Source organism: Acanthopagrus latus, chromosome 17, assembly GCF_904848185.1.
Source record: "Acanthopagrus latus isolate v.2019 chromosome 17, fAcaLat1.1, whole genome shotgun sequence".
Classification (NCBI taxonomy): domain Eukaryota; kingdom Metazoa; phylum Chordata; class Actinopteri; order Spariformes; family Sparidae; genus Acanthopagrus; species Acanthopagrus latus.
The window spans coordinates 17,929,828-17,946,091 of NC_051055.1; the positions used below are offsets into that span (position 1 = coordinate 17,929,828).

Here is a 16,264-nt window from a genome sequence, read left to right on the forward strand (position 1 = left end):
GTGTTTTTGCGCGTGCGTGTGTGAATTTATGCACATGCCGCTTGTACGTACATGTGCATGCAGCCTTACATCTCCACATATATATGATTTAACTCCCTCTCATGTCCCATTCCAAGACAATTTATCATCCGGCCCAGTCTCCCCCTCTCCGCACCCTGACATCGCAACAGCCCGACTCCGCTCTTCTCCTCCTTTTTCCACCTCCATCTCTGTCTCTGCTCCTCTGTTCCCAGGTCTGTAATTTATTGCGGGGAGGCGTGATCTGATTTACTGCGGACTTAATGAGAAAAACACAGAGAGGGGAGAGTGTATGTGTGCGACGGAGAGAGAGGGAAGGAGGGAGAGAAAGAAAATAGTTAACGATGGAGAGAAAGAAGAGGACAGAGGGAAAGGGATGTGTGGATGTCCTTCAGGCACCCTTGAGTCTTGGTGGGTGGGTTGAGTCAGAGAAGGAGATAGGGAGCGATAAAGTTGTGTGCGTGTTAGTGTGCAGGCTCGAGGGAGGTAGGTACTTGAAAGGAGTACCCTAAAAAGAAAAAAGTTCCCGCTTCTTCTTTCCTCTTTCCATCTCCATCTCCTACTTTCTTCTTCTTCTTCTTCTTCTTCTTCTCTTGCCTCTGGCAGGGTTTCTTCCTCTCATCTGTGTGTCGTCTGACAAACACACACACACACACGCACACACATCTTAGCTACCACATTGGGAGTTATGTTTGTGAGTGTGTCTGAGCAAATGCAGTCCTCATAAACATTAAATTAAAGGCTGTGTTTGTTAAGTGGCTCAGCGTCACATCCAGAGCTGTGTATGTACAGTACAGTACAGTATGTTCTGGTGTAGAAGCGAGCGAGGCGCATGTTTGTGTGTATGTGTGTGTTTTGCAGACTTTGTGGAGCGTGTCAGGAAGGTGGATACAGATTAATTTTACCGAGGTGAGCGAGGTTAATTTAGAAGAACAAATAGCTGCATGGATGTTATTTGAAGGTGCGCTACACTTCAGCGGCCCTGCAGGACTTCTTGAGTCACTTTTGAGAACAGATAAACATCCTGGCGGTAAGATTTAAAGGACAGGTTCACGTTTCCTGAAACAGATCTGGAAATCCTATGTGAGCTATTTTCATAGCTCATTAACATATCCTTCCTGTTCATTATTCCCAATAATCCCTTGTGCAATTTCAGTGTACAGCAAGTGATGTAGGAGAAATCCACAGTGGTCGTTCGTGAGGGTTCATCAGTCTGACAAAGACAAATCAAGTGGGCACCTTACAGAAAACTTCAGCTGGCATTATTGTGCAGACTGTAGTTCTAGTTGGGCAATTATAATGTTACCATGTTCACCATCTTAACTGAGCTTGTTAGCATGCTGAGGCTGATGGGAAGGTCATTAGTTCAGCATGTATTTGGCTACGAACCAAACGATGAAAAATGTAAGTATCACCGAAGTGAATGGCAAGCATGAACACATGTACATTATTTAATGGCCATCCAACAGATGTTGAGATATTTCAGCCGTGCAACATAGACCCGAATCTGAAAATTGATTTTCATTCATCAGTCATTGAATACTTCAGTATAAGGTCATAAAATCCTGATCCCCTTTTCTGTGGTTGTCAGTCCGAAATGATCACACGCCAAGCACCAAAGGTAGATTTCTCACGTGGCTAATGGCAGGTAAATATTTGTAACAAGTGATGTAATCGAAAAATTACTACTACTGCTTCTGTTCTCTGACTGTCTGTATGTGTCAATACTCTACATATACAACACAGAGACAGAGACTTTATGGTACATTCAAGTGCACTTGAATGGACCTTGTCAAGTCAGAAATCTTTACTCCAATGCCCATATTGACTGTTGAAAATAGGAAAGTTTCTATTTTTTCTTATTTTTATTTGTTGAAATATATCAGGCCTACATCTATCATTACTTTGTTTGTCTTTGACTGCAGCAGTTTAGATGATTAGATAATTAAGATCCTAATATCCCATTCATTTCTCCATATGCAGATTTTTACCCCCCAAAAAATCACAGAATCCATTTCATTCAGATCTTAATGTAAATATTCATATTTTGTACAATTTACAGTATTAGTTCTCTCAGAATCTCTCTCACATCATTTCACATGTAAAAATTGATATCGATAACTGAGATAACCGTAACCAAGTTGATATTTAATCAATCAGAAATAGAAATGGAACCTTGTGAACCAGAATCCAATGGATTTGGGAAATCAGTGCTCTAACACCACCAGTGTAGCTAAAAAGGTGCATCCATCGTTTAAGGGCAGAGCTTGTGTTGCTAGACTTTACAGGATGTCAAGCGTTGAATTACCGGCCTTCCCTTTTATGCTCTATCATACCATCCCTGTGTTCTCCCCTCTCCTCAGCCATCTCGACTCAGTATGCAGGATTAGTGGAGACAAAGAGATCCAGGAGCCTGCTCTTGCTGAAGACAGGGACAGAAGGGAAGACTGTTGTTCTCTCAGCAGGAAAAGATACTAATGCCTCTCTAAAGGCCATTGTCTCTCATAGATTACTCCTCTTCCTCTGTCATGCTGAATAAAAAAATCAATTGAAAGTCTGCGTCACTGTCAGGAGATTAACTATTTAACAAAATTTACCACTGCACAAAATCTGATGGAGCCGGTCGTAGGATAGATGGAGAGCAAAGTCACACACAGACACACGATGAGGCATGACAGAGAGGAATCTCGTTGGATGAACATAGAAAATAAACAAGTCATGATGACTGTACGGGGCTCCAAAGGTCCGTCTCTCTGTCTCTGTTGGCCCTGTTTAGAATGGCATGAAGTTCACCAATAATCCACGTGTTGTCACAGATACAGATCTGCATGTTCTGCTCTATGCCCACAACATCCTCAGCCGCTGCATAATTCAGGAGTCAACTCTATTTGGAGTGTAAGTTGCGTGCTATGGACCCGACTGCATAATGGACCCAAAACTGCAGAGAGCAGGAATGCAAGCGTTGTGTTTGATTCTGCCTTTTTTTGTTTTGTTTTGTTAGCATGAGCGTATCTTGTTTTGTTTGTCAGTATTCCCTGTGCAATAAGCGGAGGGACCCCAGTGAGCATGCCGGTGGAGTTGCGTGTCTGATAAGTGATTGGAGAGTGAATGAATTATAGCCTGGAGACCTTTAATGAGGCCTCAGTGGGAGGGTGGTTGAGCCTCGAGAAGGGGGTGGTGCTGCAGGTGAGAGCAGCTGCAGCTTTTCCCAAAGAGGAAACCTCCGCCTCGACCCCCCTCCCTCATCTCTCCTTCACTCCTTTTCAGATCTTTATTATTTCTCTCATCCACCTTTCCATCCAGTTACACCCCCCTACACCAGCCATGTTCCCTTTCCTTTTCTCCTCCGCTCTCTTTCCTCAGCACTCCCCCATCCTCATTATGAACACCTGACACAGCACATGTCCAGTCCTTTGTGTGGCGGTGCCCTTTTTATTACAGGGTTAAATGGCAAAAATCCATATATGGAGGAGGAAGAAGTCCATTTGATGACTGCGGTGCCCAAGTGCAGATGTACATGGATGTTCTTGTGTGCTTATTTTACTGTGTTTCAGCATGTTGGGTGTATTTAGGAGGGTCTTTGAAAGCAGCTAGGTTTGCCTGTGAAAAGCCTGCTGCCCCCAACACTTGTGCCAATCTGCTCACATGCGTGCGCGCGCGCGCACACACACACACACACACACACACACACACACACACACACACACACACACACACACACACACACACACACACACACACACACACACACACACACATTAGTCCTGCCAATCTGTCCTTTTTGTGCTGTTTTTCATCCCAGTGCCACGTCGGTGCCAGGCGACACAGATCGTGAGAGGAATTTTAGACCTCACGGAAACTTTGTTTGTGTGTGTGAGTGTGTGTGTCTGTGTGTGTGTATGTGTGCATGATTTACCTCAGGAGATCGAACTGGGTTGCCATAGCAGATGTCTTCGTCCAGAGCAACTCACAACAAAATGCTTTAAAGGAAGGATGGGGTTTGATGTGATTGACAGCCAGGCGGACTCGGTGTACTCGTAGTTTCTCACCGCTTCAGTCAGTTTTTACCTCCTCAGAAAGACCCTCGTAATAAAGTTGAATAAGTCTTTTCACATCAACATTTTCCCAGCTCGAGCAGTGCTCTTAGATTTGCGTGTGTGTACGTGTGGGCTGTCTGACATTAAAAGTGTGGCGAAAGCGAGAGAGGGATGTGATTATATGGAAATGGCTGTATGAAATGCTGTAAGCTAAAAGCGCTGAGCGTCTGCGGATCCACCTCTGAAATCTCCTCCGGGCCTGATTGACAGCTCAGATGCAAGCTCTCAAACAGATGTTGCCGCGGAGACGGAGCCAAGAAGACCCTCTTCCAGTATAGCGGAGGATGAGGCAGACTGTTTAAAAAGGCACTGAGCTGAGAGAATGAGGGTAATGGACACTGAATATGATACAAATCTAGCGAGAGATGTGGCCACTGTCATCCTCTGTTTCAGCCACAAATTTGTCCTGAACACCTTTAGGCGCCAGATGTCACACAAATTTGTCTGAAATTAGAAACTATGAATCCTCTTTTAAGCTCTTGAATGCCTTGATGATAAATGATAATTTATTAGGCCTACATTTATGCTTCTATTTCTGTTTTTCCCTCATCTCCTTTTCCTGTTTGTTCTCTTTAATGAAGCCCTCAGCTTCCCTCTGATCATCATTTATGTTGAGAGTCTGCAGCGTTTATCTCCACAGAGAGAGAGAGATCACATGCAAACAGCGCATGAGAGGAGCGCTCTGTTTACACTTTTTGTTTCCATACCAGGGTGCAGCTACAAAGAGGTCACTCGCAGTTATACATTTATACATAAGTGTGTATGCATGTTAACAGGAAGAAGGGGAACTGTATCGGTCGGTGGGGAGACCTCTACACTGCTGTGTGTGTCAGTGTGGGGGATGGGGTCGAGGCTGAGTTTGCGTCTTTTGTCTGTCAAATAAATTATTTAAATCCCCCCAACAATTAAAGCTGAAATCTGTTATCAGCATCCTCCATTAGAGGCTTGTGTGTCTGCCTTGCTGCCTCAGTATGCTCCTCGCTTGTTCCCCCCCGTCTGTGCTCAGCGTGGAGCCGGATAAAGATCACAAGCTCTGAATCTTAAACACACATCCCAGCAGAACAAAGGCCAACAGCGCACGCCTATGACCTAGGGACTCATGCACACACAGAACGTCTTCATCACGGGAGCGTATGAATATTTTCACGACGATCCTCTTTGATGCAAAATGTTGATAAAATGTCACTTGTGTCTCAGGAGTCACGGAGGGTTTAATTTGCACAATGTTGTTGTAAGTCTGAGGTAATGTGAGGGATGTGATGTGTGACCTGAGCTTGGAAGGTGTGAAGTGTGACAGTGGGGGTTGCCTGTTTTATAATGTGGATTTTTTTTTAGGAGAGAGCTTAATTGCAGTGCATGATGGGATGTCTGTTAGAGCCCTGGAGTCTCATTACAGAAACTCTCTTAGTCTGCAATCCTGTTAAGGGGAACATTTAAGGTTTTTCTGGTGTTACAAAAAACCTGTTTCCTTTGGGAAAAATCCAATTTATTATTTGGATAGGAACACAAAAATATTTTGATTGACAGGCTGCTGAAACTATAGCTTTAGGAACAATGACACAACAATGATAATGCCTTGGAGAAGCCTCTGACGTTAGCCTGTGGGAGAAGCTAACATCGATGTTAGCCTTTCGGAGGGTTTGACACCGACTCCAGCCTGTTGGAGAAGTTGCCATTGAGTTGGGTTAGTTGTTCAAAAACTTTCTTTTTAGCAAACTCTGTGTACATAAACAATGTGTAGAGACCCTGGTGATACTACGAGCAAATTTTCAAGTTGTGTCGAGACTTCTTAGTGTTTTTAAAATAGCGATTTTAATGCTATTACTAATTTGCCCCAAGCACTCCCAATGAAAATTAAAGAGTTTGACCCGAAAACGAAAATACGGTAAATCTTAAAAGTGCCTTTTTCGTTGTAATTATGCTTTTACACGAAGGTTTGACTCATATACATTCACAAAAAAAAGGCTAGGTTGCATTTTGCTGAGAGTTTCGCTTTAAACTGGTTTTAGACTTGTTGTGAGTCGGCTGTTGTCATGGATACAGGCAGTGTAGGGTATATTCCAAACACAGATATATGCATGACATGACATGACAGTGACCACTGAAGAACGAGGTTATCAGATGTAGTTAGGATTTCTAGATATGAGGTTCAGATTGGATTAGACACATGAGACACATGAGTTTAGGAATTACTTCTGTAACAGGAAGATAAGATGTTTCCTATCTTTGAAACGTAAGAAAGGACAGATAGTTGGGAAATAGCCCCTGAGCTCTGAATTCACACCTTGCTTCTCTGTCTCTGTAACTTTCACGGCTGCTTTCCTGCCCTCTGTCTCATTACTCCCCCCTTGGCCATTCTCGCCCTCTTTCCATTTTACCTCACTCTCGCTCTCTCCCCTCTTTCCCTGCATATTTTCATTGCTGTAGCAAAACGCCCATTAGTCAACTTAGAAAGCAGCTTCTGTCCCCAGTCCGTGTGTGTGTGCAAGATGGTGTCAGGGGTTTCATTCAAATAATATATAATATAATATCATCACTATAATAATAATAATATATGGTAGACCTATATCATCTTTGGAAAAGTTTACTTGCTGTAAAAAAGCTCAGTTAATATTTAAAAAAAAACACATAATGTCTCTGCCTTCAAAATTAAGACTGTTGACTCAGTTGACAGTATGACTCATTACTGTAACAGATTTTTCTTTGCTTTCAGCAGTCTGTCCTTTTGTCAAATATCTCAGTTTCTGAAGTGGAAGATATAAAAAATGTATCTATTGATACGTAAAGCTGCTCCATCATGACATTGACTCATACAGTGGGCATAAATCCTAAAGCAGTGTTACCAAAATTCAACAAAATTCCACGTATGCATGAAATGATATCGCTCTTGTTTTTGTCAGAGTTTGATTTTTTGGTTCAGTTATTTCCTGTTTTATTTTGAAGTTATGTGTCATGTTTTGCTTTTCACTTCCTCCCTCTGTTGTTTTCCAGCCTTTTTTCCTGTTCACCTGTATTTCATTTGCTAATTAGACCCTGACTGCATAATATTTTTTTATATTTATTTGTTAATATAATTATAATATTTTTCTCCAGTTTCATTTGTTTGTATATCTCTCAACTGATGCAGTGAGATGATTTTTCATTGTCTGGGGAAAAACAATCAAGTCTCCAACTTTCACCCACATTTTCCATCCGTCACTGAACACTGACTCTGAAGAAGAGGCTGGTTTGTTTGGTGAGCAAACTAGATGAAAATGTATCCCGCCCACTTGTCTGTTCTTGATGTCTGGATTTTGACAGGAAGTTGGAGTTGATTGATGGCTCTCTGATTGAGTGTGGAGAGCAGCCCGCTCAGATACCCTTGTTACTGTTTCGGCTGCACATTTTTGCGTCAGATTCTGTCCCCTGACTGACAGACACAGCAGCCATTGTAATTTAGTTGAGTTGGAAAGTATATCAAGGCTCCTGATTCAGCAAATCTGGGATAAATTTAATCTGATGAAAATTAGTTTGTAACGCTGATTGTTCCGTTTGATTTTTATGCTGCTCTTTTCTGGTGCAGCGCTGGTGTTATTTGTTCTTACTATTTTCATTGTGTGTGTGTGTGTCTGTTTTCTGTTTTTGTGTTTATGTGCTTCAGATTACTGTTGGCACTGGGACTGGCACTCCTCGCTGTGCAGTACATTTAAGAAGTAAAAGCCCACACCTACACTGACTTGTACTTGTGTATGTGTGTGTGCAAGTGTGTGTGCACGTTCATATTCGGGTCACTTTTTTGTGAGATAAGAAGCTAAAACTTAGCTGTTTTATTTATGTATTTTTAAAACAGGCTGAAAAAGGACAAATCCCCATTCATATGCTGCATTCCTGTGCGTGTTTGTGTGTGTGTGCACGTGCGTGTGTATGTGTATGTATACGCGTGTTTGAGAGTGTGTGTGGCTTTGTGTGCACGATAGCTCATACATCTCTGTCTCAGATTGGGCCTGCAGTGTGTATCTCCATTGGGATTCTTGGGTCTAACTCTGCTGAGAAAGCACACACAGACTGATTTCCTCTTATTTATGCCAGTCGTCCTCTTTCTCGCTCTCTCAATTTATTTCCTGCCTCCTTCCCATTCTGCCTGTGTCGCCTCTTTTACCCCTTACTAACCTTCACTTGTCCTTCACTCCTCCGACAGTCACAGGCACACCCACACATACGCACACACACTAGACATTTGCTAGAAGGCTGGATTTGTATAATTGTGTTTGCGTGAGTTTGTGTGCTGGAAATAGCCTCGTCCCTGTACGCTGGTCATAATTAGCTGGACTGATGCTCTGAAGCTCTGGGCTGCCAAGACGGAATACAATCCTCCGATAAAATACAAGAACACTTGTGTAACTGAGTGACACTTGAATGAAAAATAACAAATTTTCTAACTTTAATTCCCTTTTTTCTTTTCCTCTCTGTTCCCAGTGATCTGCTGTCTTCGGGGTACGTGGAGAGGCATTTGTCAGAAAAAGGGAGGACTGTCATCACCAATGTAAGATTCTGCAAATCATCTCTCCTCATGCACAGTCACACTTTCACTGTTGGACTATTTGCAGTTTAAGTGAAAGCGACAGTGTTAATGGTGTCTTAACATTAGGACCCCATTAACCCCCTGACATGACATGTAGTTTGTATCTGATTACGTTTTTGGGATAAAAGCATCTTAACCCAAGTGGTAAATGTTTCAATCAGCCAAATCACATCTGGAGAAGCCACGGTGGATGTTGTTCCCTGAACATTCCCTGAAGCTGTAATGAACTTTTTAACATATTTCAGCTTAATGTCTCGGTTTTACAGTCCCCAACTTCAGTGTTGTGATTCACTGCTCTTATTCGAATTGTTTCCAGCTGGAGCAGACAATTGTTCCAGTGAAAAAGATCTGATGAACACACAGTATGTTACTTTCAGCACCAAACGACAGACAGACAGACACATTTAGCAACTAGCTGTTAAAAATAGAGGGGTATTATAACGTAACATGGTTTAGTTTTTGGAAGTTTGAAATGTCTAATACAATGCCAGGATGGTGTTAAGCTGACTCCAAAAACAGCTGAATCGTGTTGCCTGCAACTTGTCGCGCAGCAGCAATTTCCTGCCCACCCCACAGGTTCTTCCTCCTCCCTGAGCCTTTTATTCAATAATAATCAATGCGTTACTTTGCACACACAGAGAAATCACAGCCCTCCGGTCTTTGTTCAGCTAAGATTTCAGAAGGCTAAAATGAAACTGTAGCTGTGGCCTAGGCCCTCAACTAACATGAAATTAAGATTGCTGTGATAATCCTCTGGAATCTGGACTTCAGTTATAGGACACCCACTGAGGAGTTTTGTTACATCACATAAGTGGAGGGAGGGTCATAATGGTCAGGATTTACTCAGCTAAGCAGCAGATTAGTGAGATATTAGATACTTTACAGAGAGTGATCCCAATTATTACACCACATATACTGTGATGTGGTCTCTTGTAATTATGGAACTTATTATAAAGCGATCTCTCTGTGCGTGAATTAATTCACCTTATGAATGAATATCCAGAATGTGCTCTCTCTATTGTCATGCTTTGCTCTTTTTTCATTATTGTTATTATTAATGGCTGCTGTTCATGAAGGTTAATATGAGACAAGCTCCTGTTTGTTACTCTGCTCCCAGAGGTCAGTATGTCAGCCATCATAGCACAGCTGCTGCTCTGCCTCAGAATCCCCCCTGTTCATGGAGCACATAAGTAATAAAGGTAGCACATAGTGCTTAACGTGGTAGCAGTTCTGGCCTGCACTCCACAGTGAGATTGTATTTCAGTGAATGGCAGACAATTTCCAAATCCTTGTTGAGCACAAAAACCAAAGGTAACATGATGCTGCAGCTGTCTACAAGGCAGAGTGTGAGAAATGATTGCTACAACAACCCATAATATACATATGAGGAAGAAAATAGGATGAAAGAATGAACCTGACTGAAAGCCTTTGGACTAATGTAGCATCACTTTTTTGTCATTTTGTCATATCGCCTAGCCATGTGCAATAAGTAACACGAGTGGTAAATGGGGATAGACTGAGGTCATTCTTAAGCTGTGAATACAATATAAAGACTCCATGTTTGTACGCACACTCTTTTTCCTTCCTTCTTTCCATCTTTCCTCTTCATTATCTAATTGCTGAAACTTTCACTGACTTTCGGAGGGCAGAGCGTCCTACTTGTTTACCAACTGTCTGACCTCGACCTTTTCATTGTGCATTGTGATGTCCAGATTACATGATTAATTACTCGTATATGGGTCTAAGGAGATCACAGATCAGACAAATATAGCAACACACACACGCACACACACTTTGAGGATGTACCCACAGCACTGGGTTTTGGGTGTTTCTTGCTTTGATGAGAAGTGGAGCAGAAGGTTCAGGGCGACAGGGGGAGGAGAGACGCTGGGATAGTAGAGCACAGCAGCACTTAAAAATAGCCCTCTCTGTCTCTTCACTTCATGCTCACTCTACCCACCTCTCTCTCTTCATATGTAGCTCCATGTAGCTTTATGGACCTAACATGTACTACTACTTCTGTCCCATTCACAAGTTTATATATTCGTCAGTTCTGGTTGTCTGGATGTGATATTGTAGAAACAGAGAAAAGAGAGTCAGGGTTGAGGTTAGTACGATATGTCCCCTGAGCTCATAGCTTGTTTCCTTCGTCCTGTAAGAATCAGATTTAGAAATGATCGCTAGGAGTAATGATTTCGACTGAGAGTGAGAGCAAAGAGCCGTAAAGTCAAGACAACAGCAGAAACAACAAAACAAATCAAACTCGGCATGACTGATGCAATTTCACTCGTTTCATTCAATCATAGCAATTTATACAGATGAGATCATAACAAACACACACATTTTGTTGCTGTTCGTTCATGAGGATCCCTTTTCATTACATTAGTTCTACTGTTCATAATGAGACCGTTTAGCCGCTAGGTGCGCCTGTGGAGTGGGCCTGAGAGGCCACCTGGCAGTCAGATGTTGTACATGTAAAAAAGATTCTGTGCCTTATGCTGGGAAGTTTAGAAAACTTTTTTAAAAAATGCCAGGTGTGCAGCACCATAGGAGCAAAATGGTTTCTCTGGCGAGGTGCGGTTGGCCACATGTTCCCTCATACCTCAAATAACTTTTTAAGGAACGATCCTGCTGATCCATGTCCATAATTTGTGTAATTTTTTTAGTTGTTTTTTTGGTTTTAGAGGGAAGAGGAAAATATTAAAGGAGTAGTTCAGCATTTTGGGAAACACATTCACTCTCCAGAAAGATGTGTGTATAATAAAGATGAAGCCACAGATGGATCGATTAATCATTTAGCTCTAGACTAGAAACAGGAGAATCAGTTGTCCAAACGTGACAAAGTCTGCTTACCCAAACCTTTTTAAACTAACTACTTAACAAATTGTATCTCAGTATCAATTTAACTGGTACAACAAACAAAGTGTTGAAAGCAACAATCAACACTGTCACTCTCTGGAGTCTCCACTGGTCGTCCGGCAATCTCTGGGTGATTTTAAGACTCCAAACGAGATGTAATGTATTGTTAAGTGAGCTTTCAAACTGCAGGGCTGGCTATAACTGATTACCCCTGTTTCCAGTCTTTTTGCTAAGCTAAACTAACAAGCTGCTGGCTCCCACACTTAACATACAGACAATTTCTCAACCAGTTCTTGGCATGAATGGGGATAAACGTGTTTCCCAAATTGTCTGAAAATGGCTGCAGTCATTCAGAGACTGTGATGGCAGCTTTTGCAATTTCAATATCCATGTGAAAAAATCTGGGTAGAAAATGGTTTTAAATTCTAGGGTGGATGAATTTGGCTGGCTTGCACACAGTCTTGACCCCAAACCCATCTAATGAACACATCAGGCGCCAACCTCACCAACCTGGGAGCAAATTCCTGCAGTCGTGAACCAACATCCTCAGGTTAGAAGTTCTTTTTCCAGCGTAGTTTAACAACAACAACAACAACTCCATACATGCATCCTCCCCAAAACCTATAAGACAGACGTGGATTGAAGTGAGAGTGGACGAAGCAGTGCGTTGCTGCTGTGCGCAGCTTCAGACTGACGAGCAGAAATTGATCCTCCGATAAAAGCTAGGTTTCCTCGGGGAGACCGGCTTCCTGCCTAATGGCTGTTAGGCAACAAGAAATGGACCAGGAAGAGATGGCCTGCAGAGCACTTAGACACTTAGACATCATACACGTCTATAGAAAATAAATGTGTGTTTACGCTCGCAGAGAAGGGAAGAAGCACACACACACACACACACACACACACACACAGTATATATAGACGGATGAAGATAGAGGGTGAAGAGTTGATGGTGAGTGGTGACAGAGATGGAAAACTTTTTTTTTCACGAGTGGCCGATGCTGTGGCTTCCTATTGTGTGGGCAGAGGTTGTAATGGAGGAAGGAGAAGTTAAAACACAGATGGTTGGATGTGAGTTAAGCTCAGAGTGCAAAGTACCACACACACACACGCACGCACACACACGCACACACGCACACACACACACACACACTTGCACTCTGTGTGTGTTTGCAAATGAATTCTGTGTGATTGATCGCTCTGAGCTCATCTCCTGATGGAATATGGCAATAAAAGCAGCGAGTGGAATATTTCTCTTGAGTGTGTATGAGACAATTTAGGAGGAAACTGCGTATGTGATGTTAATCTGTGGGTGTTTGTGTTTTGCTCACAGGGAGGGGAGCACTGCTACTACCAGGGGACGGTCAGAGATATTCCTCACTCTTTTGTGGCTCTCTCCACCTGCCATGGATTACAGTAAGTACAAATATTATGTGTTTATGTGACTTTTTCTTCTCAGTCAACATTGCTGCCCGTGTTTGTCCAAGTCCTGGGCTTTGCTCCCGTTCATCCATTAAGCCAGTGTAATTAGTTTTTAGCCAGCCCTTCTCTGTCTCTCTGCATCTTTCGTCACGCAGGTTATCATTCATTCAGACAGGAGCTGCTCAGACGCCTTCTCTTCGTTTTTTTTCCCCCTCGCGTCGGTATTTTTAGAGTTTGTGCTCCAACGCAGCGCTCTGTCAGAGAGACGGGTCGGACACAAGGCCTGCTGGGAAGAATGCATGTACACTTTAGATGCTTGTTAGTGTATTTGTGTGTATGCTTTAGGTGTGAAGTGAGAGAGCAGCCTTCCTGCAGGGCAAATATGTATTGTGCTTGCATAAAACAGCACCTGTGAATAATTAGGTGTAACACATGCGCATGTATTACAGTTTTTCACAGGTGCTTACACACATTTCCTGAGACAAAAAACCCACAGTGCTTTACCCCAGACTCTTAACAGACTGCACTGTATATTTTGTGCTTGCTGTTTTTCCTTTTTTTTTAACATTAATTAATTAGAGGTCTTTGGTAAGTAATTGAAAAACAGTAAAGAAAGCAGAATTTATAGCACTAAAATCTGTAAACAAGCAAGGAAAAACTACTAGAAGAAGCTCCTTGTCAGCCTGATCCACGGCTCATTCATTAACAGGAATCTGTATATTCATGATGTGACTCATCATGCTTATTAGTGTTTGGACCTCTGAGGACTGCATTTAATTAATGTTTAGTTGTAATGACTGGACATATTTATACTGGGTAACAGGGATTTCTCTACGGAAACAGAGAGATACAGCTAATAGCTTTTGGTTTTGCTTGCAAGTTAAAGGGACAGTTTCACCCAAAATACATACACTTACTAGTAAGTGCTAATTATCCAGTGATGGAATGTAACTCAACTAGTACATTTCCTCAAGTGCCTGACTTAAGTACATATTTTAGATACTTTGGATTTCCATTTTCTCTACTACATTTATTTGAAAACTTCAGTTCTATGAAGCTTCTTGTCCATGATGCACTTCCCTCTGTGTGGTGGTGTCTGCTGGGTGTAGTTTGGTTAAAAAAAAAATAGATCCTAAAAATTCTTGCACCAGGGTCTGTAGATTATATCGAGTTACTGAGCCATGATGTGTGGAAAGAGACATTGCTGTTGAGCTTTTCAGATGTATATTTTCAGTGGTTTGAGCACCACAAGAGTGCCATCTTGTTCCAGTATGCTTGAGAAAAGGCAGACATCTCTACAGTAACCAAAACATCATGAAGACTTTTGCTGAAACCGTAGCGAGTGTATACAATGACTCACACCTGCACATTCTTGACAGCATATACGAGAACATCCAATTATTATTAACGATCCTTTTTCAGTTGCTCCTGAGAGCGTTATTATTCCTTCTCGATCCATTACACCTTATCAAGGCTCGATTCAATCCAATATCTCTCTTCCCTAAATATAACGTTGGGCTAAACAAACCAAATAATCATTGCAGGAAGTAAATTCAGCTAATTAAGGCAACCAGATTGATACATGCTGAATAAGCTGAACAGAGCTCCGGCTTTTAATAACGTTTGCATATTTCATGTGATGGTGGCAACATGTTTGTCAGCAGAGCAAATTAAGTAGCAGCGCTTACAAAATAATAAAAAGTAGGGCATGAATTAATCCAAGCCGAATGAGGTAAATGTGTCGCACACGTGCAGACCAGTCTCATTTATAAGACAGAGTAGGATATAATGTGACGGAATAGATTTGAAGTGTTTCCTGCAGACTTCCTGTTATTTGGCTGAAGGGTAATGTGTTACTGCTACTCAGTCTAAATGTGACTATGTGTTTGTATTCACTTGATTGAAGCCTCAGGTTTTCTGGGCTTTAAATTATGATTGTCTTACTATGGAAATGAAATACGCAAGTTGACATTATATAGGAGACAGACACACCAATCATATGCCCCTGCTTGTGTGTGTGTGTGAGTGTGTGTGAATGCGCGTGTGCGTGTGGGCGAAAGAGGGAGGGAGTTTAGGGAGTGCATAGTGGTGTCGAGGGGTTAGACATTAGAGGGAGAGTATTTCCCTTATGCTGAGTCAGATATTTACCATAATATACATCCTGCTCCCTCCTCGGTACACACACACACACACACACACACACACACACACACACACACACACGCACACACACACACACACACACAAAGAGAAACTTTACCCTGCAATGCAATAGGGTATTAACTGTATACAGAGTGATAATGCCCTCAGCTTAATCCATCATGTTGCCATTTACCATCACATGAGCTGTAGACAGCGAGGCGTTGACTCTGGTTTCCTGTTTCAACCGATCCTCATACTAATTAAGAAATTATCAACCTAGGCATTTCACCGCCTCATTTCTTAAAAGGACATAACTTTTTTTAAAGATTTTAAACTTTAATTCAACCATAGCAGACTTTATGTGTGCAAAGTTATGTGGTGTTGCTTTAATACCCTTCACATCTTAATTGAATAAGATCATTAGGATAAAAGAAAATCTTAAAAATGCAGTAGTGTTTTATTTGGCCACTTGAGGTCATCACCTCTGTTGAGTAGTCACACAACCAGTAAGTAACTGAAAAACCACTGGCTGGAAGTTGTGTATCTTGCCATTCTTGGATAAAGTACATTATACAGTAGTGAGTATCAGATGATAACTCTCTGTAGATTCAAATCTATTCATTGATATATTGTCCAAGATATTGATTGCAGCTTCTTTACTGCAACATATGTAATGTTTCCCCTTTATTATAACAGCTTTGAAATCATTTTCGATGGTTCAGTGTCTTGTAACAGGGTGAATAGTGTCTCTGTCTCAACTATCACTTGTTTCTGCACTATGTAAGTTCAGAGGGTAGGATCCCAGGGTTACATACATGTTTACTACAACATACACGTTTTCAACACATAACAATGGTAAAGTAGTAATAGGTGAAGTTAGGAAACAACTTCCTTTAGTATAGTTAATGAAGATTGTGTCACTCAAAGCACATTACAGATATAGTTTGATCAGATTTAATCACCAATAATCATCCTAAGATTCAGATGTTGCTAATTCCTGATTGGTGTACAGAAGTACGTGACATCACAATTTTCCAGCTGAGCCTGGCCAAATTTTGCAGTTGAAGAAACGAAGCTTGTTTCAACTTTGGCAGAAAATTGCATGTTCATGTAGGATCCCATGGCTCACAGTAAGAAATCAATCAAGAGTCTTCAGGGCCTTTTA

At 41.8% G+C, this 16,264-nt stretch overlaps 1 protein-coding gene across 2 annotated transcripts in view; it reads left to right on the top strand.

Moving 5' to 3' along the window:
• adam22 (ADAM metallopeptidase domain 22) overlaps window positions 1-16,264 on the top strand; it is a 61,889-nt gene that overhangs the window by 13,325 nt on the left and 32,300 nt on the right. For both annotated transcript variants that reach the window (XM_037074378.1, XM_037074379.1), the window contains exons 4-5: window positions 8,571-8,637; window positions 12,869-12,951. In XM_037074378.1, coding sequence (XP_036930273.1) covers window positions 8,571-8,637; window positions 12,869-12,951 — 150 coding nt within the window. The remainder of the gene's footprint in view (window positions 1-8,570; window positions 8,638-12,868; window positions 12,952-16,264) is intronic.